This window comes from Miniopterus schreibersii (assembly GCF_964146895.1).
Source record: "Miniopterus schreibersii genome assembly, chromosome: 8".
In the NCBI taxonomy this organism is placed as follows: domain Eukaryota; kingdom Metazoa; phylum Chordata; class Mammalia; order Chiroptera; family Miniopteridae; genus Miniopterus; species Miniopterus schreibersii.
The window spans coordinates 76,463,884-76,490,959 of record NC_138109.1 but is presented as its reverse complement, the minus strand read 5'-3'; the positions used below and the strand labels follow the sequence as shown (position 1 = coordinate 76,490,959).

The window sequence follows — 27,076 nt, the reverse complement described above, 5'->3', positions numbered from 1 at the left end:
GTCAGCAGCACGAGGGAGGCAACCAATGGTTGTCTCTCTCTCACATCAACGTTTCTCTCCCCGCCCCTTCCATTCTCTCTAAAGCAATGGAAAAAATATCCTTGGAGAGAATAAAAAAAAAAAAAAAGGAAAAATTTTTTCCTGGGAAAAACATATCCTAATAATCTTGTTAACAATCCCTGAAAGCAAAATGCAACATTTTATGCTCACCAACCTGATAACTGTCCCAGGTGAAATGTCTGTGTAGCTCTAAACTGAGCCAAGGGATAAAAGATGAAAAAGAACAAGAGGGCCCGGTTGGGCGTGACTCAGCGGTAAAGCATGGACCCATGATCCAGGGATCGAGGTTCAATTCCCGGTGGGGGGACGTGCTCAGGTTGCCGGCTCGAACTCAGTCAGGGGCATGCAGGAAGCAGCCAATCAATGACTCTCTCTCATCATTGATGTTTCTCTCCCCCCCCCCCCCCAGGAGGCAGCCAATCAGTGACTCTCTCACCATTGATGTTTCTCTCTCTTTCTCTCCCCCTTCCTCTCTCTGAAATTAATAAAGATATTTTTGAAGAAAACAAAACAAAACGAGAGGATGGAATTTCCCACAAATCTGCAAATTCTGGGTAAAGGCAGGTTTTAGTTTGAGAAGAACTTAAAAAATGAACGGTAGTCTTTTTCTACTTTAGTTTGAGAATGAAGTGAAGACTTTTCCAGTGGGGAGGCTAGAGTTACATTTATTAAAATGAAGAATATATTTAAGGATTTTAAGTTTCTAAATGAGATGTATAAAATTAAAACTGAAGTGGAAATTAGAGCTAGAGGATATAATTTCTGTATAATATGTGACTGACAAAATATCAATATGACAAGTCTCTTTAATGCCATTTTCAAAAATGTCAATGTCACTTTTGTCAATGTTTTTTTGGGGAAGAAAAATTATTTTTCTTTATAAAAATGTTATTTATGTTAATATGTAATTGGTTTACTGATTCATTTAAAAATAGGTGTTTTAAAATGCTTTAGTTTTAATTTCTAATATGATAAATATTGATAATTATGCCACACATAAACAAAGCTTTTTGGGGAATCCAGTAACATTTAACAATGAATCCAGGATCCTGAGCCAGGATAGTAAGAAGCTAGGAAAATTCCTTGGCAAGTGGAATGGGGAAATTGAGACAGTTGATTCAAACTGGCCTCATCCAGCACCCTGACTCACCTGCCTCCTTCTCCATTGTATGACCACTCCCTTAAGCATTAAGCCCTCAGGTTCTGATCAGCATCTAATAATCTTAGGAACAAAGCCTGGGGTCTGTTGACCACAGAGAAAGAGTTTTGATCAAAGCAGAGGTAACATCTAGGCCTCAGCTGTGTTTCAACTCCGGGCTCAGAAAAGCAGCAAAACCAGACAAAGTGATGCCATAATTGGCATTAGGACCAGATGCGATGACCAATGATCCCGTACCCTAGTGTCAACCAATCAGTTCAGATGAGGACCCTTACCCTATATGCTCATTTTGATAAATCGGTATATTAAAGGACACACCTGGAAAGCTGATGAATCTTCTATTGAGAGCCTCCAGAGACCTCCACTAAAATTCCTGCCTTTAGAAAACAGATAAAAACCCTTAAGACGAAGGACCCAGTGCTCGCTTTCTCTAGAGCATGCTCACACCTTTTTCCCTCAGGAATGTATCTTTGCTTTTTTTCTCCTTAGCTCTAAGGGTCCCCACAAGCCTTGCAACTAGGGGAGCAGTGGGTAGTGGCAGCCTGTCCTGGGCTAACCCCCTGAACCTGTTTCCAAGAGCCCTTCTTTTGCTTCTGTAACTTGTTTCCCGAGTTGATGGAACCCAGCTGGCTCACTTATTCTGCCTCTGTCACTTTCTTTCTAAAAGGCCAAGGCAGCTCTCTGAACAGCCTGCTCTGTTCTTTTCTTCCAGCGTACTTCAGCTTTGCACACTAAATAAATTTCCTCTTACACGAGAGTTCTTGGTTCTGAATTCTTTCTTTGTTGAACTCAAGAACCAAGAGCCGACATTGCCGGTAATGAGAACAGTAAGTTTGCGGACCTCATTCTTAGACTGTGTCTTCTTGGTCTCCATTAGGACTCTTCTTTGGCCAACACCTTAAAATCTGATGTTCTCTAGAAGAGCATCCTAAGCCCACTAATATTCTCACCATAAACTAGGATTTCTCTATCTTGGCATGATTGATGTTTTGGACCAGATATTGTTATGAGAACTGTCCTGTGCTTAGGAGCATCCCTGGCTACTAACTTCTAGATGGAAGAAGTATACTCTTACCCAAGTTGTAACAACCAAAAATGTCTCCAGACACTGTCAAATAAAATTGCCCTGGTTGAGAACCACTGCCCTAAATACTTTTCCTGGAAATACCACCTAATAGTAAGATTTTAATTCTTATGATATAAAATTACCTATTCTGTGCCAGGCAGAATTCTAAGCACATGACATAAATTAACTCAATTAAGTCTCACTGCTCTATGAGATAAATAAATATCTCCATTTTATAGATTAAGAAACTGCAAAAAAGAGAAGTGGAGTGACTCACCCAGGGTCACACAGCAAGTCAGTGGAAATGACAGCTCCAGTCCTGATTGCTCCCCTGAGCTTCAGACTCCTGTAAATAACTACCTCTGCTGGGCATCCCAGGTGACATTCACTCAAGATGCCCCAAAACTGAACTAAAAAATCTTCTCTCCACAAGAGCAGCTATTTCTGTATTTCTTGTCAGTTAATGGTACAATTTTTACGATTAACCTCTCTGCCGCAGATTAACTGGTAACCTGGACATTATTCTAGACTCTGCTTGGACTTTCTTTATTCCTGAATTCAATCATTCAAGTCCTAACAATAATTAATCAAATGTCTTTTTCCTCTATCTTCCACTATTCCTGCCCTCATTAGGGCCCTATTCTTTCCTCAGCACTATTGTAACCAAATCCCACTTGGTATTCTTGTATTTAGCCCTCAAAATTATCTTCCAAATTGCTGAAGTGATCTACTGAAAGTACAAGTTTGGCCATGTCACTTTACAGCTTAAAGCCTTTGACTGTTAACTAAGAATAAAGTCCAGGTTCCTTAGCATGGCCCCTTGGCCCTTGAGTACATCAACCTTTCTAACCTGAGTACTGTCTCCTTTCACCCCCTGAATCACACTTTACTCTCTAGCTGATCCTTGTCATTATTAACTGAGAATACTATGCTATTTCATGCCTTTGATCCAGTGTCATCTTCTGGGAAGTGTTCTTGATTCTACACACTGTGCATGGCAGTCATAGCACTTACCAGTTTGTGAAAATGATTTCTAAAATGTGTGCCATAGAGGTTCGAAGAGAAAAAAGCCATTGATGGTAAGTGCCTCGCTGAGCCCAAAGCTCTCATCTTTCTATCTCTACGATCGGGTATGACACTGTTGGCAGGCAAAGTTGTCTTCAGGTAAGTGTTTTGGAAGCATTTAGATGGGACTGGGAGTTGTGGAATGAGAAAAATCAGGAAAACCTTTGCCCTGAGGTCATGACTGAACTGAATTTCAACAGAAAAGGAGAAACTCAAGACTAGGTATTAAATGGCATCCCAGAGAGAGAATAATACAGGGAGGGGAAGCTGTCTTTGAAAGCCGTAAGACATAACCCTAATACAAAACAAGGACATAATTTATAGCAAGTAAGTTGATTATGTCAGGAGATAACACTAGTGTGAATCTCAGGTTTTAGGTCCATGATTTCAGGAAACAGTATAAAATGCTTACCAGATCCCTCTGGAAAATACATTTATATGAGGATAATAAATTTAGCTCAAAAGCATTACTCAAAGTATAATTTGAACAATTATCTTCTAAATGTATATTACCTTATAGTTGGTCATACCGAAACTCATTTTCAATTTTCTGCCTGTCATGTACAGCCTTGAATGACTTTCTGCAGTTTTCCCCTGTTGATCTGGCATTTATTCACTTGAAAAAAAGTAGCCTTATATGTAGATTTCACCACCTGGCTCATAAGTCATTTCCAAATGGAATTTTAGAAATGGAAGGGTCCTTAGAGATTACCTAGTCCAACAGGCTAATTTTGCAAGCAAGAAAACTGAAACCAGGAGGTTCAGTGACTTGTCCAAGGTTCTATATTCTGAGGGCTCCCACTTGTTTTCTACCATGTGCTCCCAGATCTGCCCCACTGCTGTCACTTCAGTGTCACCTGTGTGCTGATTCCCAGTTCTTATTTTCAGGAAATTAAAGACAAAATATCTTCTTTCAAACTGGTGAAAATGACTGATTTCCACTTATTCACTTGCATATTTTGTGAATTCCTTCAAAACACTTGGTTAAGTTCTTGGTGCTAAGTACTTGGTTACTTTTACTACTATTTACAAATGTTACCTTCCAAAGCCAAAGTCATTCAGTAAAACTGCGCTCCCACAAAATGTTTCTTTTCTCTTTTTGTTAATCCTCACCTGAGGATATTTTTTCCATTGATTTTTAGAGAGAGTGGAAGGCAGGGAGGGAGTTGCAGGGGGGGGGAGAGAGAAAAGAGGAACAAGTATGTGAGAGAGACTCGTTGATTGGTTGCCTCCTCAGCAGGGGGATCGAACCTGCAACCCAGGTACCTGCCATGCCCTTGACTGAGAACCAAACCACAACCCTTCGGTTCCTGGCCAACGCTCTAACCACTGAGTACACTGGCCAGGGCTGAAATGTTTAACTACTTGACCAGGTGGATATAATCTTATCAGTGTGACTTAGATGATGTTTGCAAATTTATAGGCTGAGTTCCCTTTTCATGCAAGTATCTAAAAATTAGAGAGTCACTGCTTGAGAGGTTTAGCGTTCTGTTGGACAGCCAAAGTTGTACTGGTCATGGTCAACCCATCATAGGGCTTGCCAGCTCATACAGAAGGTGGGGGGGCACTACCAAACCAGGTCTGCTCTAGAGGTAGGCTTTGGTCTTAGGAGACCCAATCCACAGGCTGGCCAATCACCAAAAGTGAGACCTGGTGTAATGAATGAGCTGGTCTTACAGATTCCTGCTCTGGGAATTTGTTTCAAATGTAGAGATGATCAGGTAGTTACCAGAGGACACCAAATCTAAAAGGATTCAGAGAGAAAAATCCGTAAGAGGCATACAGCAGTTATGGGTCAGTAGTTACAAGGAAGCACAATAGAAAGCTGAAGCTCCAAAGTACCCAGAAGATATAGACAGTAAAGGGTAAGAATAAGGGACTCAAGGGCAAATAGGAGAGTGGGGCAGGCAGGGAAAAAGTTGCGCGCTACATCAAGGATGTAAGAGTTTAGACGCTCGTTCTCCTCCTGCTGTTAATATCCTAAAAGCTGGGTCCCCGTCGGGCGAGGCCACGATAAACGTTTCAGCTCCTGAAGTTCTGGGAGACCTTCACTCCTTTACTGCGACCGTGTCTCTTCCTTCCCACCTCCCACCCCTGCTGCCACCAATGATGCCAAACAGAATGGAATTGATCATTGCACTGAAAAAGGCAATGAAAGGCGTGGGTAGGGTGAGCCTTCAGCTTGTGGACATGTGCTGACCGGTCACTTGTCAACTCTTGCAGTTCTGTGGGAAGTTCCACACAAGCCACAAACTGGTCCTAACTCAAGCACCTGCAGCTTTCACGTCCCTCCTTCCCACGGCGGAAACACCACCCCCCACGCTTCGCGAGCACGAACCACGGTATCCGACTTCGGGGACAACGTCGCAGGATTTTTCTCCCCTGACACCACGAAGGGCGAGCCCCCCGCCCGCCCACGCCCGGGGCAGGGGCGCGCTCACCGGCGGCGGGACCTGTCCGCCCCGGTTCCCACGTGCCCGGCGCGGGACTGGGGGCCCCGCACCCCGAGACACCCCCGGGCAGCCCAGGCCCCGGCCCTCCCGGCCCCGTCACCTGTAGTTGTAGGCGCTGAAACGCTTGCTTTCTCTCAGCATCGCTCGGTACAGATCCAACACTTGCGCGCGGCTGGAGGCTGCCATTTTGGAAAGAAAAAAACAAGTGGGTCCTCCTCGCAGAGGTCCCGAGTTTAACCCAATCGCAGGATTGCAGCCTATGCAAGACCACGAACGCCCCAAAACGCAGCGGGGTTCGGTCTCGCCAGCGGGCGCGGGCCTCAGTCGGGGTGCGCGCCGCTCCCGCCTCGGGCCGCTGGGGACGGCGCCGGGCGTCGCTCGCCACTCCGGAGGCCGCGCAGGCGGGCGGCGGGCAGCTAAGGGGAGGCGCCGCGGCCGGCGTCCCGGCGCGGCCTCCGCGGGGAGGCTCCCGCTGGCGCCCGCGTGCCCGGCGGGCTGAGGGTGGGGAGTGGGAGGGGCCGTCGAGGGGACGGAGCTAGACCCTGTGGTGGGACCTGGGGGCCGCTTGTGCCACGAGCCACGCTCCTCGGGGACGGAGGGCACGCAGCGGTCAAAGAATGCCTTCGCGAACCGCCCGGGGTCGTGGAGAGGACACTGAGTTGGGGTCACGAGGACAAGGAGCTTTGCGGCGAAGCGCCAGGCGGCACCTCGGCGGGACCTCCGGCCGCGTTGCCCGGGTAACCGAGCGCGTGCCTGGGGGACGCCGGGTCCGGGGCTGCAGACGCCCCGCCCCCCGCGCTCAGGCTGCCCTCGTCCCTGCCGGAGAGGCCGTGCGGGGTTTCCAGGGACCCTTCGCTTACGCCTTTGGTTCGGTCGCCCTCTGGCCGTGCGCCCCGAGTGCGGGCAACTCGTTGTAGGCAAGGACTAGGGCGTGGCGGGCGCGGAGTGGACGGGTCAGGGGTTCCCTGGGGCTCCGGCTCCGTCAGGGCCACCGACTAAGGGGCCTCCGGGCAAAGCCCGCCTTCTTGTCAAAATGGCAGCTCCCAGCGTGCTCCGAAGGGAGCCCTGAGGAGGGAGTGAGAACGTTCCCCGGGGGAGTAGCGAGCCTGCGGCGCTCCGGATTGTAAACGCTCCGCGGTGGGTGTCCCCGCGGGCCGTGGGTGAGTGCCGCCTCGCTGCGGCGTGGGGCGCTGCGGGCGCGGTGGTGCGGTCGGGAGTGAACTGGCCACGGGTCTCCCCCCTTTACCGAGTAGTTCTTGAGCTCTCCAGTTTTGCTTTTGAGGCATGAGTCCTTCAGAGTTTTGTCATCTAATAGATGTGTACAAAAGGTGGGGTGGTCTGGGCTGCAGGCGTGGGCGATTAATTTGGGAAGAAACTTTAGTGATGCGAGCGCCCTGCTGCCGAGCGAGTTTTCTCCGCAAGCTTTCCGTGGCCGAGTTCTCGCCCAGGGCGCGTTTTCTGAAGACGTCTGCTGTCCTGCGCGCCGTGTTGCGGTGCTGGGCGAAGCCTGAACGCAGGACTCGGCTTAGGGAAGCCCGACCTGGTTCCTGTTAGAGTGTTTGCAAAGCTTTTCTCTTTGGAGTCTTTCGTTGAGTAATAAATGTGAGGAAGAGGTACAGTTTTCTGCCCCCAAATACAGCAAGGACTGCCCCTTTATACGTCAAAAACAAGTTTGCATGAACACCCAGCTTAATCAAAACACTGATTATGGTTTTGTTTCATCTCTTTAAGTTTATCTGGTTTTGAAATGACAGTTTGTGTCAAAACAACCTCGTATTTTCAGGAACTTTAAGGGCAAGAGACACTTTTCTGACCTTACCACACTTAACCATATGTACTTTTGTTATATTATTCCTTAGAATGCAATGGCATTTTTAAAAAGTCATGGAAGAGAAAGGATTTTTATTGAAATCCTTTTAAGCATATTATCTGATTTTTTTTAAAGGTCTCATACATCAGTAAGTCTCAAAATAAGACTTTTTACGAGGTAGCCGAACTTTTATTACGCTTGCAGGTTGATCAGGCCATTGGGCAAGTCTTTCCTTAGGTTTTGTTGTAAGGGCTTTTAATATTTTGAGTTTATACTTGGTATTACTTAAAGGATTTCAGACCAAGGGAATTGCACATGACTGTATTATAGAATAAGACCCAGAGCAGTTTTCTCCTAACATGATACACTGTTGAGTGCTGATGATATAAAATGCTATGCAACACCTGGGAAAACTGCAATGTTAATGAAAGTTAAAAACAGAAAAAGCTATCAAAGTTTGAAGAAAAAACTTGAAAATGATTTTGCCTTGTTTAAAAACAGTGGGGATTGCATTATATATATGTTTTTCATCTAGAAAATGAAGTTGGAATAATTGTATACACTTGTTTATGTGTAATTTTCAAGTAATTTGATTATTAATGTGTACAGTTGATATATCTAAATGACTAACTTTGTTGTAATAAAATAAAACTTTCCAAAAAATATGTAACGTTTAGTTTGTTTGGATAGCCTGGTCACCTGTTGGTACAATGTTAGGAATGCGATATCTTCCCAGCTGATTGTAAACTAAGTCCTCACAAAAATACTTTTATTTTTATTTGAAATCGTTATATGTTATATATCATTTCCTTGAAAGACTAATAAAAATAATCAAATTCCAACACCACATCTTTCCTTTTATACATTTTCATTGCAGAGATGACTATTTTCAATGATAGCTCTACTTGATGTTGTATGTGGGGTTGGGCCAGAAGCTGCATGGACCTTCCTCTTATATCTTTTAACATGCATTTATTCTCAGTTGAGTATTCTTTTGGGTAATGACCCATTTACTACTGTTTAGACCCCAAAATGTAAATATTTCCTTAATATTCACCTATCCATAGTTATGAAATATCTATAGTTCTGTACTTACTTGTGTAAAACAATATATTACCTTGTGTTGAAATTAGGATTACTGATGAGCACTTGATGCTTTAAGAGAAACTTCTCCAACCATAGTAAGCAATGTAAATTTAATAGCAATTTACTGTCTTTAGGCTTAGATATTAAAATGATATGTAAAGAAAATCTTGTATAAATCAACTTGTGATATTATGATTTAGAAATGATCCACTCCAAACATGGATCCAAGTCTTTATTATATACATAATCATCATTTGATTTTACTGATTCTTATTTTTGGTTAATTCTCACCCAAGGACATTTTTTCCCTTGATTTTTTTAGAGAGAGTGGAAGGGAGGGAAGGAGGGAGAGGGAGAGAGAGAGAGAAACATCGATTTGAGAGAGACCCATCAGTCTACTGCCTTCTGCACATGCCCCAATAGGGGCTGGAAATCAAACCTGCAACCCATCGGTGCACAGGCCGATGCTCCAACCACTGAGCCACACTGGCTAGGGCAATACTTAGGGATATAGATTTTATTGATTCTTTATTCTGGTAGAATATGAAACTGGAAGAGACCTTGGACATTAACTCGTTTTTACAGATGAACAAACTAAAGTCCTTTCCTCATTCATTCATTCATTCATTCATTCATTCAGCATTTATTGAACACTTCCTAAGTGCCATACATTATACCAGGTGGTAGAATTACAATGATGGGAGTCTCCCTCTCCTCCCAGAAACCAATAGGGATAAGCAGAGTAATAATTTATTTTTGACAGGTGCTATGATAGGGGTAATACCAAATGGTCGGAGAGTACAGAGGAGGGACATTAAACTAAGACTTTGACCTAAGGGAAGCCTTTCCATCATAGAAGGTATTTTCACAATGAGTAGTAAGACCCCAGATGAATAATATACATTAGAGATTGTAGTGTACATTCAAAGCACGGGGGCATAAGGAAGCATGATCCATTCAGGAACTTAAAGCAGTTGGATGGATGGGAAGACCACAGACATGATTAGCCCTGTACCTGCTTTATTTTAATAGCGTTTCCTCTGTTTTTGGGATATGTCATTTCTTCTCATGCATTGCTAGTTCACATAAGCCAAGCAGAACTTAATATCTGAGCTATTGAAATATAGTTTTTTAGGTCTTGGTAGGCTTTTGTTTCAAACCATATTTTTGAATCATGTATTTGAGGAGTACTGAAATTCTGCTTCTTTACGTCCACATTCAACAGATAGTTTACCGGTCTGATAGTTCAAGTCAGTATTCTTGTGGATACTTGAGGATATAGATCAAATACTGATCCTGTTTTCCAAGGGTTATAGTTTAAATACAATTTGTATGTGATTAAAATATGGGATGGAAGGTACAAAGTCCTGCAAGGGATGGGGTTTCAGAGCTTGAAGGGCTCACTGTGCCATATCTCAGACCAACAAAGCATGGCTGAGGCTCAGGCTTCAGGAACTTTTTTTTTTTAACTCCCCAGGGGATCGAATGAAGTCAGGGCAGAGAAACACTGATTGGTGGGAATTAGGGGGCTTTATGGAAGAGGTAATGGTGTTTGGCTTGAGAGCATTAGATGTGAGCTGGGCCTTGAAGGGAATGATAGGATTTGGATGTGGGGGTGTGGTGGAAAGATGGCGACAGTAGGAAGCGTTACTCTTGGAAAGGGTAGGAGAGGGCCTGAGTGAGGTCTAGGGAAGAATAATCTTGGCCTAGGGAATATGGGAGGGTCTGGGCTAGAGCAAGAGAGCACATGAGGGTGAGTATGGGAGATACAGGTGGTAGGCACCATCTGAGTCCTTCTATGGCCTCAGTTAATCCTTTGGAGACCTGACGGGAAAGCTGTTACCTTCATTTAAGGGAAGGTTACCTTAAATGGAAGGGAAGCTGAGAGATTAGGTTATTTAGCCAGTTACACAGCTAGGAACCAGTGGGGGTGGGTATTGGCCTAGAAGGTGATCTGTCTAGCTAGACTTTCACAGAAGGTCTTCAGTGCCAGCTTCAGAAATCTAAAATTTATTAATTTTTACTGACTTTAACATGGGTAAATTTTAGTCATATTTGAACTTTAATTTATTTGGATTCTCACTTATATGTAAAGCTAACTGGTTTGTATAGGAACTATTATAAATATTCAGAGAATATCAAATGTTGGTTTTTATGCTAGCTTTTTAGTCTTTTTGTTGTTGTTATTAATCTTTACCTGAGGGTATTTTTTCCACTGATTTTTAGACAGAATGGAAGGGAACGAGGGGGGAGAGAGAGAGACAGACAGAGAGATGTGAGAGAGACACATCATTCGTTGCCTCTCTCACGACCCCTGACTGGGAATTGAACCTACAACCCATGTATGTGCCCATGACCAGACTTGATCCTGCAACCCTTTCATCTCAGGATTGATGCTCTAACCACTGAGAAACATGGGCCAGAGCTAGCTTTCTAGTCCTTTAAGATAAATTTCCTTTTTTTCCCCTATTAACATTTCTTTGGAAAGACTTAGTGCCTTTTTTGGTAATTGTTGACAGTATTACAGATGTCTCTCATTTTCTCCCTTTTTGTCTCCCTCTACCCAAACCCCACCCCTCCCCAGGCCTTCCCCATCTTCCCCATACTAGTATATGTGTCCATGGGTTGTGCATATATGCATATATGCTCTTTGGTTAATCTCTTCCTGTCCTTCCCACCACCTACCCTCCATCCCCCACTTAGATCTATTATTCTGTTCCATGCATCTACACCTCTGGATCTATTTTTTTCTTTTAATCCTCATTGGAAGATATTTTTTCCATTGCTTATTAGAGAGAGTGGAAGGGAAAAGAGGGAGGGAAGGGAAAAGAGAGAGAAACAGTGATGTGAGAGAGACACATTGATCAGTTGCCTCCTGCACACACCCCACTAGGGCCTGGGATTGAGCCTGCAACCAAGGTACATGCCCTTGGCTGGAATCGAACCTAGGACCCTCCAGTCCTTGGGCTGACTCTCTAACCATTGAGCTAAACTGAGTAGGGCCCTCTGGGTCTATTTTATTCGTCAGTTTATTTTGTTTATCAGATTCCACATATAAGTGAGATTATGTGCTATTTGTCTTTGACTGGTTTATTTCACTTAGCATAATATTCTCTAGGTGCATCCGTACTGTTTCAAATGGTAAGAGGTCCGTTTTTTTAATCCTCACCCAAGGATATATTTTGCATTGCTTTTCAGAGAGTAGAAGGGAGGTGGGGAGAGAGAGAGAGATCGATGTGAGAGACACATCGAATCGGTTGCCTCTCACAAACGTCCCTATCAGGGCCAGGGATCGGACCTGCAACCGAGATACACGCCTTTGGTGGGAATCTAACCTGAGACCCTTCAGTGCAAAGTCTGACGCTGTAATCACTGAGCCAAAACAGTTAGGCTGGAGCTCCTTCTTTTTTAGAGCCACAAAGTATTTCATTGTGTAAATGTCCCACAGCTTTTTTATCCACTCATCTACTGATGGGCACTTGGGCTGTTTCCAGATCTTAGCTATTGTAAATAACGGTGCTCAGAACACAGAGGTACATATATTCTTTTGATTGGTGTTTCGAGATTCTTAGGATATATTTGTAGAAGTGGGATCACTGGGTCAAATGGCAGTTCAGGTTTTAATTTTTTGAGGAACCTCCATACTGTTTTCTACTGGGGCTGTACTAGTGTCCATTCCAACCAGCAGTGTACTAGGGTTCTCTTTCCTCCAAATTCTCACCAGCACTTGTGTTTGTTGATTTATTGATGGTAGCCATTCTGGCAGGTGTGAAGTGATACCTCATTGTAGTTTTAATTTGCATCTCTCTAGATTAGTGACTTTGAGCATTTTTTCTTATATCTCTTGGCCATCTGCTTGTCTTCTTTGGAGAAATATCTATTCAGGTTCCTTTGCCCATTTTTTAATCGGATTGCTTGTCTTCCTGATGTTGAATTATATGAGTTCTTTGTATATTTTGGGAATTAAACCCTTATCAGATGTATCATTGACAAATATGTTTTCCCATATACTAAGTTCCTTTCTTATTTTCTTGATGCCTACGCTTTTATTGCCTATTTTTCTGCCTAGGATTTCTTCTAGGATATTTTACTGCCTATGCTTTCTTCTAGGATTTTTACGGTTTTGTGACTTACATTTAAGTCTTTTATCCATTTTGAGTTTATTCTTGTGTATGGTGTAAGTTGGTGGTCTAGTTTTATTTTTTTGCATGTACGTGTCCAGTTATCCCAACACCATTTATTGCAGAGGCTTTACTCCATTGTATGCTCTTACCTCCTTTGTCAAATATTAATTGACCATATTGGTGTGGGTCAATTTCTGGGGTCTTGTTTTGTTCCATTGGTCTATATGCCTGTTCTGGTGCCAGTACCAGGCTGTTTTGATTACAGTGGCCTTGTAGTATAGCTTGGTATTTGGTATTGTGATCCCTCCAACTTTATTCTTCTTTATCAAGATTGCTCTGGCTATTTGGAGTGTTTTTTGGTTCCATATAAACTTTTGAAATATTTGTTCTAGATCTGTGAAATATGCCATTGGTATTTTAATTGGGATTGCATTTGAATCTGTAGATTGCTTTGGGTAGTATGGACATTTTAATGATGTTAATTCTTCCAATCCATGAACACATTATATGCTTCCACTTATTTGTATCTTCCTCTGTTTCCTTTTTCAATGTTCTTTAGTTTTCCAAAGTACAGGTCTTTTACCAGCTTAGTTAAACCTATTCCCTGGTATCTTTTTTTGTTGTTGCAATAGTCAGTGGGATTGTTTTAGTTTCTTTTCCTGTGGGTTCATTATCGGTGTATAAAAATACTGTCAGTTTCTGGATGTTAATTTTGTATCTTGCTACTTTGCCAAATTTATTTATTAAATCTAGCAGTTTTTTAAAAAATATATATTGATTTCAGAGAGAGGAAGGGAGAGGGAGAGAGAGAGATAGAAACATCAATGATGAGAGAGTCATTGATCGAGCCCACAACCTGGGCATGTGCCCTGACCGGGAATCGAACCCCAATCGCCTGAATCCTAGGTCGACGCTCAACCGCTGAGCCACACCCAGCCGGGCAAATCTAGCAGTTTTTTGGTGGAGTCTTTAGGGTTTTCTATGTACAATATCATGTCATCAGCAAATAATGACAGTTTAACTTCCTGCTTTCCAATTTGGATACCTTTTATGTTTTCTTCTTGTCTGAACACTTTGGCTACAACTTCCTGTACTGTGTTGAATAAGAGTGGTGAAATCGGACACCCCTGTCTTTTTCCTGATCTTAAGGGAAATGTTTTTAGTTTTTGCCCATTTAGTATGATGTTGGCTGTAGGTTTTTCATATATCGCCTTTATTATGTTGAGGTGTGATCCCTCTATTCCCACTTTGCTGAGAACTTTCAGTCATAAATAGGTGCTAGATTTTGTCGAATGCTTATTCTGCTTCTATTGATATGATCATATGATTCTTATCCTTCATTTTGTTTATGTGGTGTATCACATTTATTGATTTGCTAATATGGAACCATCCTTGCTTCTCCAAAATAAATCCCACTTGGTGTTGGTGTATGATCTTTTTAATGTATTGCTGGATATGATTTGCTAATATTTTATTGAGGATTTTAGCATATATGTTCATTAGGGATATTGGCCTGTAATTTTTTTCTTTGTAGTGTCTTGTTCTAGTTTTCAAATTAGGATAATGCTGTCCTTGTAAAATGAGCTTGGAAGTCTTCACTTCTCTTGAATTTTATGAAATAGTTTGAGGAGGCTTAATTCTTTTTTGAATGTTTCTTAAAATTCACCTGTGAAGCCATCTGGTCCAGGCCTTCTGTTTGCTGGGAGTTTTTTGATTTCTGTTTCAATTTCATTAACTTTTTTGGCCTATTAAGGTTTTCTGATTCTTCCTGATTGAATTTTGGAAGATTGTGTTTCTAGGAATTTGTCCAGTTTGTTCGCATATAGTTGTTCATAGTATTTTCTTACAATCCTTTGCATTTCTGTGATGTCAGTTGTTACTTTGCCTCTTTCATTTCTGATTTTATTTATTTGGCTCCTCTCTCTTTGTTTCTTGATGAGCCTGGCTAAAGGTTCATCAGTCTTGTTTATCTTTTCAAAGAAACAGCTCTTGTTTTCAATGATCTTTCTATTGTTGTTTTTTAGTCTCTATGTCATCTATTTTTGCTCTGATCTTTCTTATTTCCTTCCTTCTACTTATTCTGGACTTTTCTTGTTGCTCTTTTTTAATTTTTTCAGTTGCAGGGTTAGATTTTTTATTTGAGCTTTTTCTTGTGTCTTTTGGTAGGTTAGTAATGCTATGAACTTCCCCTTCAGGACTGCTTTCACTGTGTCCCTTAGATTTTTGGTTTTTGTGGGTTCATTTCATTTGTTTCCAGGAAGTTTTTGATTTCTGCCTTTATCTCATTGGTAGTTCATTCATTGTTTAATAACATGCTATTTAGTCTCCATGTGTTTGAATATTTTTTGAGGTTTTTTTTTCGTATTTGGTTTCTAGTCTCATGCCATTGAGATCCAAGAAGATGCCAAGACTCATTTTGCGTCTTACCGTGGTCTATCTTTGCAAATGCCCTATGTGCATTTGAGAAGATTGTGTATTTTGCCACTTTGTGATGAAATGTTCTGTAAATATCAATTAAATTTTTCTGAACTAGTGTGTGTACTTTAAAGCTATTGTTTCCTTGTTCATTTTTTTGGTCTGGAAGATCTTTCCAGTGCTCTCAGTGAGGTTTCAAAGTCCCCTACTATGACTGTATTTCTATCAATTTCTCCCTTAAAGTCTTCCAAGAGGCATACACACACACACACGTATATATACACATACACACACACGTATATATACACATACACACACACAGACATATATAAGTGCTCCTATATAGGGTGCATATATGTTTACCGGGGTTATATCCTCTTATCGGAACGATCCCTTTAGTATTATGTAGTATCCTTTCTTGTCTCTTGTTATGGCCTTTGTTTTGAAGTCTGTTTTGTTAGATATGAGTATTGCTACTCCAGCTGTTTTTTCATTTCCATTTGCATGAATATTTTTTTCCATCCCTTTCAGTCTGTGAATCTCTTGTTCTGAGGTGGATCTCTTGTAGACAGTATATATATGGGTCATGGTTTCTTATGCATTTAGCTACCCTGTGTCTTTTGATTGGAGCATTTAGTGCATTTATACTGAAAGGTATTATTGATAGGTAATTAATTAGTGTAGTTTTTTTCTTTATACCTATGGTCCTCTCTCTCTTGTTTTCTTCTTAAAGCACTCCCTTTAACATTTCTTGCAATGCTGGTTTTGTGGTAATCTACTCCTTTTAGCCTTCTCCTCCCTGGGAAGCTCTTTATTTCACCTTCAATTTTAAACTATAGCCTTACTGGATAGAGTAGTCTTTGGTTCAGGTCCTTGGTTTTCTTTTTCTTTTTTATTTATTTATTTATTATTATTTTTAAGTATATCTTTATTGATTTCAGAGAGAGGACAGGAGAGAGAGAGAGAGAGATAGAAACACCAATGATGAGAGAGTCATTGATCAAGCCCGCAACCGGGGCATGTGCCCTGACCGGGAATCAAACCCCGATCACCTGGATCCTAGATCGATGCTCAACCTCTGAGCCATTCTTGGCTGGGCCAGGTCCTTGGTTTTCATGAATTTGAATACTTCATGCTAATCCCTTCGGTCCTGCATTGTTTCTGTTAAGAAATCAGCTGACAGTCTAATGGGTACTTCCTTGTAGTCTCTCTCTTGCTGCCTTTAAGATTCTTTCTTTGTCTTTAACGTTTGTTATTTTAATTATGATGTATCTTGGAGTGGGTCTCCTTGGGTTCATCTTGATTGGAAGTCTCTATGCTTCCTGAACTTGTCTGACATTGTCCTTCACCAGATTAGGGAAGTTTTCTGTCACTATTTCTTTAGATAGGTTCTCTAGTCCTTGCTCACTTTCTTCTCCTTCTGGTAGCCCTATGATGTGCATGTTGTTGCATTTCATGTCCCAAATTTCTCTTAAAGTATCCTACTGCTGTTTAATTCCGTTTCTTTTTGCTGCTCTAATTTGGTGGGTTTTTTCCTTTCTTGTCATCCAAATCATTGATCCGATCTTCTGCCTCATTCAATCTACTTTTGATTCCTTTCAGTGTATTTTTAAAAATATGTTTATATTGATTTCAAAGAGGAAGGGAGAGGGAGAGACAGATAGAAACATCAGTTGGCTTTCTCCTGCTTACCTCCTACTAGGGATTGATCCTGCAACTGGGTATGTGCCCAGACTGGAAATCTAACCAGCGACCTCCTGGTGCATGAGACAACACTCAACCACCTGATCCACACCAGCTGGTCCCTTCCTGTGTATTCTTGATGTCAGATATGTTATTCTTCCTTTTCTACTTGTTCTTATTCATGGTTTCTAATTCATTTTTCATGCTCTTGTAGTTCCCCCTAAGTTTCTTGTAATTCTCACTAAGTTCCTTGAGCATCCATATAACCATTACTTTGAATTCTCTATCTCATATATTGCTTGCCTTCATTTTGTTTAGTTCTTTTTCTGGAGTTTCCTCCTTTCATTTTTGGGTTGTTTCTTTGTCTTCCCATTTTTGCTGTTCCTTTGTATTTGTTTCTATGTATTAGATTAATTGGCTATGCCTCCCACTCTTCGTTGACTTATGTAGTAAGTGTTCTGTGGGACCCTGTGGTCCATTCTCTTTGATCTTGGGAGCTAGATGTTCTAGGAATGTCCCTTGTGTGGGTTATTTGAACTCTCCTGATATAATTTGGTCTTGATTGTTTTCTCATTTATTGGTGGGATCTCCTCTCAGGTTGGCTCACTGTGAGGGTCATCCTTGCTCGCATTGTGTGAACTATTTTGCTGGTGCTGACAAAAACAAAACAAGGTAAAACCGATAACATACAAAAGACCCCCACGACAACAACAAAAGCAACCACAAAAGAATGGAGAATTAGGGAATAGAATAAAAAAAGTAAGGAAAAAAATATGAGAAGGAAAAAAAGAGTGGGAAGAAAAAGGAATATGAAAAGGTAGAGGGTAAATAAAGAAAATAAGAATAAAGAATAGGGGAAGGAAAGTGGTATAAAAGAAAAGTGGAAGAAAAATGTATATAAAAAGGAAAAGAGCAGAAATTAAAAAGAAAAGAGAATGGGAAAAGAAGAAAAATATAGAGAAAGAAATGGAAAGGGAAAATTAGAGACATGAAAGATAAAAGAGAGATAAAAATAATAAAGCAATAAAGATAATGCCAAAAAAGCCCCCCAAAGAAACATCAAGTGGTGGTTGTCTCAGCAGAGTTTAGTGCCTCCTGGGAGCTACCTTTGGATCCTGCTTTTTTCTTGACTGTGGCTGATGGTTTTGTCTGCCGATTCTGGGCCTCCTGGGAGGTACTTTGGTGCTAGCCACTGTTAGCAGCTGTCCATTTTTGGATCTCAGCAGCCTGTTAGAAGCTCCAAGTGATCCACAGTTTGTGTCTCTCTCCACAGGCCTTGGTTGCATGTGGGAGGAGCCAAGCTGCACTCTAAAGCTGGTTTGTTAGCAGCATGGGGGCACAGGGACGGGTTAGCAAACTTCCCCAGGTTCCCCAGGCTCTGCCTCTTCTTGTCTTCTCTGCCGGCCAGCTGTCAGTCTTAATCACTGAAAAGTCTATTCCTAAAAGGGCTTTTGGCAGAATTGGGAGTATAAGACCTCTGGTTTCCCATGAGGGCGAGGTGCCTTTTAGATTTCAGGGAAAGTGGTGGGTAGTTTCCCTGTTTCAGAACTCCTCTGGGAGTGTTTCAGAATATTTTCCTGTCCTCAGCTGGGTGGAGATCCTCATATGCAGTCCTGTGGGATTTTCTGGAAATGGGGAGTTTCTATCAGCTCTCCCGTGACGGGGGAGCATCAGTCATGTTCCCGGGACAGTGGGGTGTATGGCCCCACCCCAAGCCAGTCACTGATGCTCTCTCATTAAACCCATAGGCCTGTCATGTGCTGCTGTTTCCCCTGTAGGGGTGGAGATGCAGGGTGTGGTAAGCAGGGTTCTTGAGGGTAGGGTGAGTTGTATCTCCTAGGGTGGGATATTTGCCTTTTACTGAGCTGTGGCTTCCGGGAGGGGCCTGTGCCTTTCAGGTAAAATGGCCACTTTGGTTTGTGGGTGTGTGACCAATTGCAGGTCTGACGGCCGCTTTTCCATGTCTTCCCCCAATGCTTCCTACTCCAGCCTCTCAGGCAATTCCAGTCCTCATTGCCCTACCTCCACTGAAGCCTCTGGTGAGTATCTGTAAATGAAAATCCTGCCCGGCTGGGCGTGGCTCAGTGGTTGAGCGTCGACCTAGGATCCAGGCGATTGGGGTTCGATTCCCAGTCAGGGCACATGCCCGGGTTGCGGGCCCCATCAATGACTCTCTCATCATTGATGTTTCTATCTCTCTCTCCCTCGCCTTTCCTCTCTCTGAAATCAATAAAGATATATAAAAAAAAAAAGAAAATCCTGTGCTCTGGGTTTTATAAAACAATACCCCCTCCCCCCAAATCTGTGGCTTTATCTCCAGTTGGCCAGAAGCCCTGCCTCCTTTCACGGGTAGATGTTACCTGGGCTGTGGTTCTCAGCTCTGGTGCTCCCGACTGGGGAGCCCAGCTTGGGCTCTGGGCTCTGGGCTCTGGGCTTCGGTCCTCTCAGGGAAGCCCCCCGGTAGTGGAGAGATTCCTCCTCACTCTTGGCCTGCTACCTGTGGGAGCTGGGCCAGCTCCTCTCCGGACCTCACCCTTCCTGCCATTCTCCAGGTGGTTTCTGCCCTTCCTTGTTACAAGTTTCCTCCTCAGCTGGACCTCAGTCGGTAATTCCTAGTGAAGTGACTTAGTTCCTTTGTTAAGGTTGTCGGAATGTGTGTGTGAGAGACATTACCACTTGGGGGATTTTCTCACACTTCAGGAAGCTCTTTTCAGATCTACTTACGAAAATCTGTTCTATGAGAAAGTTGGAAAGCTTCATTGATTGGAGGCTAAGGGTCCCCTTACTTGTTGGCAGCAACAATAAGATTGACAATTGATTTTTTTGTAAAGTGTATCAAATGTCACTTGCTTCTGGAGGGTCTTTCTTTTTGTTTTTAATCCTCTCCCGAGGACATACTGGGGGGGGGGGGCTGGGAGAGATTGAGAGAGAAACAATCATTGGTTGCCTCCCATACATGTCCCTACCGGAGACTGAACCCCTCAGCCCTGGTATGGCCCCTGACCAGGAATGGAATCGGCAGCCTTTTGGTGCACAGGACCATGGTCAACCATCTGAGCTGCACCGGCTGGGCTGGAGGATCTTTTTAAAAAAAATTAATTCTGTGCCTTCTAAATGAAAAAAAACCACACCATCTTTTCTTAGTACAAACCCCCACCAACATGGGAATTCTTTTGCCGTGTGGTGCATGGTAACATTTTGCTGCAGATTACCTTCATCCTTCTTTTTCTTACCAGTTATGAGGATACATTTTAAGAATAATGGTTTTATGTTGTCTCGATATTTTATCATGATTTCTTAATCAGACTGGCTACATGCAAGGATAATGATAGCTATTACTCATTTAGTGTTAATTTTCTCTTCCAGGAGCTCTGTTGGGCCCTTGACAAATGTCTTAGTTTAGTAATTTTTCTAAGGACAAATTTGAAGTATTGATTTATTTCTTTGAATGGGTAGTAGTAGCTGCCGTCTCTTGGTTGTCCAGATCAGTTGGTTGTTTACAGAAAACATTTAGGGTTCTCAATGTTGACGCTCTGTTTAGAAAATAACAGCTAATCCCTGGCAGAACACTTTGTCACTGTCTCAAGATATCCAAAACTGAATTTTGTGAAGTTAACCGATCTCTTGAAAGGACAATCTGTCTTTATAAAGGAAATACCTACAGTTATTTCTTTCTGTGTGTTTCCTTCCTGTATGTCTCCTTTAGTATTCTCACAGAACACTTCACTTCTGGTCATTAAATGTTTGGGTTTTTTTCCCTCACACTAAGCAGTTCACTGCAATACCTGCTGGGTGTCCTAAAATTCAATTAAATTCTAACATTATCTACCCCGAGATGGCCTCAGATTTCACCAGACTGCCTCCCGTTTAGATCCCAATCACAAGTAGTAGGTCTCTAGGTTACTCACAACTGTCTGATTTGGCTACAAATTGGAGTTTCCTGTGACCCCCTCCTCGGGCTTGATTAATTTGTCAGAATGGCTCACAGATCTCAGGGAAATACATTTACCAGGATATGGTAAAGAATGCACATGAATAGCCAGATGAAGCGATATGTGAGATAAGGTCTGGGAAACACAGAAGCTTCTTTCTGTTCCTGTGGAGTTGGGAGTGCTTCACCTTCCCCATGTGGATGTGTCACCAACCTGGAAACTCTCCGAACCCTATACTATTGGGATTTTATGGAGGCTTTCTCATGTAGGCATGATCAGTTAATAACTTCATTCCCAGCCCCCCTTCCCTCTCTAGAAAAGTGGGGGACTGGGTTAAACTCCAAGGTTCTTATGGTTTGGTCTTTCTGGTGACCAGGCCCCATCCAGGAGCCATCCAGGAGCCCACCAGAGTCACCTCGTTAGAACAAAAGATGCTCCTAGTGCTCTTACCACTTAGGAATTTATGAGGGTTTTAGGAGCCTTGTGTCAAGGACAGGGTCGAAGACAAATAGAACAAGAGATGCTCCTAGTGTTCTTGTTAGGAAATTACAACGGTTTTAGGAGCTCTGTGCCAGGAACCAGAATATATATGTATGTTTTCTATTAATTCACAATCTTTGATACTTGTCTTTGGGCCACTATAACAAAGTATCATAAACTGGATAGCTTATAAACAACAGAAATTCACTTCTCACAGTTCTGGAGGCTGGGAAGTACAAGATCCAGGTGCCGGCAGATTCAGTATCTGGTGAGAGCTTCCTAGTTCATAGAGGGTCTGCTTTTCTCGGGGTCCTCACATGGTAGAAGGGCTTGAGGTACCTCTCTGGAGTCTCTATTATAAGGGCACTAAACCCATTCCTTAGGAGGCCTCACAATCTAACCACCTCCCAAACGCCCTATCTCCTCATACCATTAGGATTTTAATAAGAATTTGGGGGGGGGGGCATGAGCATTCAGTCCATTGCAGTACCATACTAGAGAATGTTATTATCAACAGAAGTGAAACAGAATTCATGATTGGTTTTGCCATTATAGTGAATACTTTACCCTTATATGATATAATATTTTATAACTTTTTAATATAAAAATTTATTTGCTGAGCCCAGTTGAAGCAATTCAGCTTGGCAAACCCGTGTCCTGTATGTGTAATTGTGAGCTTGAGTTAACTAATAATATTTAACAGTAATAAGAGCTTGGCTTGTATGAAATGGATTACAGTAATATTGGCAGACAGTAATATAGGGTTAGCTTCAATTAATGAGGATATGTTTTTGGGAGAATTATCTTTATAACAGTTCCTGTAATTGTGGAGTGTGGGGGAAAGTGAAAACAGGAGTCATGAAGTAGAAGAAAGCTTATTAGGCAGCATACTTTTTTGCCTCCTTGACATGTTGAGGTATGGGCACAGTTACCTATTTCAAATCTCTGAGCACCTTGAAACAAGTGCTGTTGCCTGAGCAGTTTTGACTTTAATGCTTGGAGCTCAGCAGTCATCTTGCAACCACGAGGCAAAAAGCCTGAGGGAAAGGACAAGAGATTCCAACCTAAAGCCCTGACTTTTCTGAGCTGCTGAATAAACCCAGGTAGTAGATATCTCAGACTTCATCTTCAGTAAAAAATAAATGTCTTTCTGTCTTAACCCATGATTATTTGGGCTATCTTGCAGCTCAGTACATCCTGATACAGTGCCAGAAATAGAGTTTCATTGCTTCTGCCTTGTCAGAAGTCTTTATTTGGAATTTAGTACACTTGTTAATTTAAGTGTACTAAATTACACTTGTTGATTTTTCTATGCTGCTTGTGAAGCTTTGGGATATTTTCATATATTTTCTTTATAGAAATCCGTTATGTGCACACACAGGTTAAGTTTTTTTTCCACTTCAGGACTTTTGTACATGAGGGTCTCTCTTCAGTATAATCAATATTCTTTCATACTCTTCATTTCACTAGTCACTACCCCGCTTTAATGTACCATTTTCAGCAGGATCTGCTGCAGTTTAAATTACACCTTTCTTATTTTATTATTTTTTTCTGATAGCATTTTATTCTTTACCTTAACTTTTTATAATTTAAAATTATATACCCACATAATTATAAGTTATTGGTTTCATGTTGATTTCTCTAGCAGAAAAGGGTAGGGACCATGTCTGTTCTGTTCATCACTGCAGGTGTAGTGCCTACTAGGTGCTCAGTAAACATTTCTTGGATAACTGAGTGGAAGAAGTAAGACTGAAATCTTCGATTTCTGCATCTCCATCTTCCTGTCCCACCGCTACCACCAGTTTTAGATAACACGAGATGCCAGCTACAGCAGAGTTTATTTCATGTGTTCAGATGACATTGTTCCCTGCTGGTTAGTTTAGGTTTAGATTTTGTAATGAGAGTAGTGTAGTCCTTAGCATACTAACTGAGCAAGTATCTTGGTGGTTTCTTTAGAAAAATGATAAGTATTTTGGGTACATTTTCTCTTGTGTTAGGATTTATTCTCCTAGAATTTTGCATTATCTTAAAATAAGCTTTATTGATACTCTTTTTCTAATTCGATGTGAAGAGCCTCTGGTAATGAATGTTTTTATTTTATGTTTTGGGTAACCCTGGAAGCATGGAAATGATTCTCATTTTAGCAGGTTATTGTACTTGGCTACCAGGCATGTTATTTAAAATTGCATTTAGAACCTTTGTTTCTTTCTAAAAGAGTAGTCTCAAGAGAGTCCATATGAATTATTGACACAAGTTATTGACTTACAATGGGGATGCTTTTAAATAAAATTTTTTAGTTTCAGCAGGCTATAGTCCTAGATTGTTGGTAATAGTTTTACTGTTTCCAGGGAGATTTATTATGCATTTTTTAAATGATTGTAAATGCTGTATGTATGCAATAGTAAGGAAGAAAACTTAACTAGGATGTTGTCAATTTGGTTACATTTCACAGCTGTCTCAGCTTTTGTATATCATTTTAGATAAGTCATTTAACATTTGGGTGATCATATAATTTATTTCCTAAATCAGGACACTCTGAGATCACTGTCAGTGGGTACTATTAAATATTGATGCTGGGACAACAGGCATACCTGAACTGTCTTGGGGAAACTGAAATATATGGTCATCCTCTTTGGTACAATAGTTTGTGATGGCAGTATTAATCTGTATATTCGTATGTTTTAGGACCGTCAAAAATTAGGGAGGCCTTCCACTCATGACAAGACCATACATTGTTTTATTTGTAACGAGATAGATATTGAAAGAACCAAGAGTCTTGGGCTTATCAAAGACTTGACTTCCCTTTTATTTCCTAAAGGATCCCTGTATCCTTGCAGCCGTCTGACCAGAGGTTGGATTCTTTAATAGTCTGGATTGCTCTGGATCCTCAATCTGCTATGGCTTCATCTGCAGTAGGAGATTGCGTCTGTGTGTGCGGATGCTGGTGCACCAAAAGGGTTCTTTGTTCTTTAGGGTCGAATCTCTTTGTGCATGACTAGTTGGCTGTCCTAAGGTGTGGGAGGAAGGGAAGGGTTGTACTTTTATTGTTTCACTTAATAGAGAAACTCGACGTATGGTTATATTTAATCAGAATCTTATTTTGTAATGTTTGGGCTTCTAAAAGAAAGCTTCTGAATACTAATAGGAACATAAAACAATCAGGCATTTCAGAGAAGGAATTTTGCAGACTTTCCTGTTAGTCTTCGCTGTTGCAGCTCTGCAGCCTTGGGAAAGGGCCATAGCCCTGCTTACCTGGGTTAAGACAGTAATAGTCTGTTAAACACCTTGCTGACCAGTCACGAGTATACACGTGCTTCCATTTCCGAATGTTGCTGACCAGTCACGAGATAACTCGTGTCTGCACTTACATTAAATAATTTTTAACACCTTGCTGACCAAAGTAGCTAGCCGCACAGGTGAGTTCTGGCTTGAAATAGCCAGTCAGCAAGGTGTTTTAACTCAGTCTGCCCCCATGAGAAGGAAAAATTATCACAAATCATTGTTACGTGGTCCAGATTTTCTTAAGGGTAGTAGACAATGCTTAGAGTCCTCTTTCTTTCCAAACATTTCCTAATCCATTGCTAGGTATTGCAAAGACATCTGCTATACTTTCTTACTTGGTTCTCATCCTAATTGAATGAAGTAGGCATTGTTACCCAAATTTTACCAAAAAGAAAACAAACCAAACCCCTGAGGATTAGAGAATTTAGATAAGTGGCCCCAGTTCACATGGAAGATTAATTAGATGCTTGAAGTGAGGACTGTTTGTTTCCAAAATGTTTGTATTTTCCAGATTATATCATGCCATATTTGATTTGGTGGTATGAATCCTGAAAACAGCCTTGAGAAATTAAATAATTTACATTGAATTCTTATTCTCAATAATTAGCATCGTCCTACAGTGTACTCTGTTTTACCTCTGGGTAAGCATCTGTCTTTAAGCCTTAGTTGTCTAAGGGTTAGGTTATTTTGCATTTTGTTTGGTTCTGTGCTTGAAAGAGTATAATTAGTGTGTAAATGCTTAAATAAATATCATTAGAATGAATGAACATTACTATACATAAAAATGTGTTCAATGAATATTTGCTACTTAATCAGTAATTTGATAAAACTTGTGCTTGGTTCTATATTTTGCTTGAATCTCTCCAAACCTTTTTCAGCTGAAGTATCAGTTTTCCCCCTAGAACCGCTACAGTGCAGGTTCTGCAGTTTAAGGCTGAAGAATAAGGATTTTCAAAGATTCATGGTCCTATTAGATAGCTTGGCCGGTTAGAACAGTGGTTTCCGCCTGTGTGCTAGACAGCTGTGGGAGCCACAGAAAGAAAAGGTTTATGAATTCCTATGTTTCTGTCATATGCTTGTCCTATTTTCGAATATATGCAGGTAGTATAGTGATTGGAAAAATATGCAGTGATAAAAGGCTGCTGTGACTCATTAGTGCGTTTAAGTATTTTTGAATTGTACAGCAGACATTAAAACTGTATGTCTGATCTCGTGGAGATAATTTTTCAAAGTTAGAATTTATTCTCAGACTAAAATAGGTTGGAGACTCCTGGTTTGATCGTAATAATGCCAGGATATTTCTGCCATTTTAACCATTATGTTTCCATCTCTTCCATGGCTGCAGAACACATTTGTACCCCCTGCATGTGGCAGAAGCATGTACTCTCATCACTCAATGGACATTCATTCTCCTCGGTCAGGTCATCCTTGGCTCCCACCCCTCCTTGTAAATATAAGCAATTAGTCAAGTTTATTTTACCTCTAATCTGCCTCTAATTTTGTCTGTGTGCTGACAATATATTATTAGCTGATAGATGCTGACATAAATTATTAGATTGATTGTGCTTTGCATAGAATTCAATAAATATTTGCCAAATGACTGGTCAATAATTCAATGGAATATCCTACTAGTGCTGCAGTTTCATGATTTACTGGTGTCCCTTGGTTTTCTTATTTCTTTCCTCTCAAAATTGGATTTCTTTCGTGCTTCAGGATTCTTGTATTTGAAGCTAAGTAATGTGAACTTTAAAATGTGTGTGGCTCTGTCCTGATAGCTCAGTTGTTTTTCTCCTTCACCTTTCTGACGTTCCTGGTTTATAGCTCATTAGCTCCCATGTGCAGTGAAGGGACCACTCTTTGAGTGCCAGGTTTTGGGGCTAGTTGCTTTATGTGTTTCCTTATTTAATGCTCATAGCAATGGTACAGAATGAGGAAACAGAAATAAATAGTACATGACCAGCTGAGATTTGGAGTTAAACACATGTTATTGGCTGAAACCTCTTCCATGCCCTCAATTTTAAGCCTTTCTCTTACTTTTCTGTACCTGCCTTTCTGCTCACTCCCTTTGATACTCCACTCCACAGTTCATTGTCCCCACCAGGATTTACAACCCACTGGGCTTTCCACCTTTTTCTTGTGCCATAGCCCTCTCATATCTTTACTACCCTCAGCCTGGATTTTGTGTTCATTGCTTTTTAAATATCATTTTATTGGTCTGCTTCAGACTAGTATAGTTCTCAGTTCTAATTATTTTCCTTCCCTGCTTTATTGATGTGCTTTTATTAGTAGAATCAATTTACTGTATATGGAAGAAACATTGCAGACATACGTACACCTGGCTAGCCACTGTGTATTTCTGCCTGTGATTTAGTGATATTGCATATGTAACCAGTATGTTGAACTAGAGTGAGCTATGGAGCATAAGTCAGGCACTCTGGATGAAAACTTCTCTCACACCCTC

General features: G+C 41.5%; 2 protein-coding genes across 7 annotated transcripts in view; one reads left to right on the top strand and one right to left on the bottom strand.

Annotated features, from left to right (window-relative positions):
• LYRM4 (LYR motif containing 4) overlaps positions 1-6,521 on the bottom strand; it is a 135,258-nt gene extending 128,737 nt beyond the window's left edge. Inside the window, exon 1 of the mRNA XM_081143640.1 lies at positions 5,904-6,521. Coding sequence (XP_080999766.1) covers positions 5,904-5,989 — 86 coding nt within the window. The 5' untranslated portion in view covers positions 5,990-6,521. The remainder of the gene's footprint in view (positions 1-5,903) is intronic.
• Positions 6,522-6,598: 77 nt separating this feature from the next.
• FARS2 (phenylalanyl-tRNA synthetase 2, mitochondrial) overlaps positions 6,599-27,076 on the top strand; it is a 458,022-nt gene continuing 437,544 nt past the window's right edge. For 2 of the 6 annotated variants that reach the window (XM_081143633.1, XM_081143635.1), the window contains exon 1: positions 6,812-6,940. The gene's annotated coding sequence lies outside the window, so the exon portion shown is untranslated. Of the gene's footprint in view, positions 6,964-27,076 lie in introns of all 6 variants that reach the window. The other 4 variants (XM_081143638.1, XM_081143637.1, XM_081143636.1 and 1 more) reach the window with 3 other exon arrangements.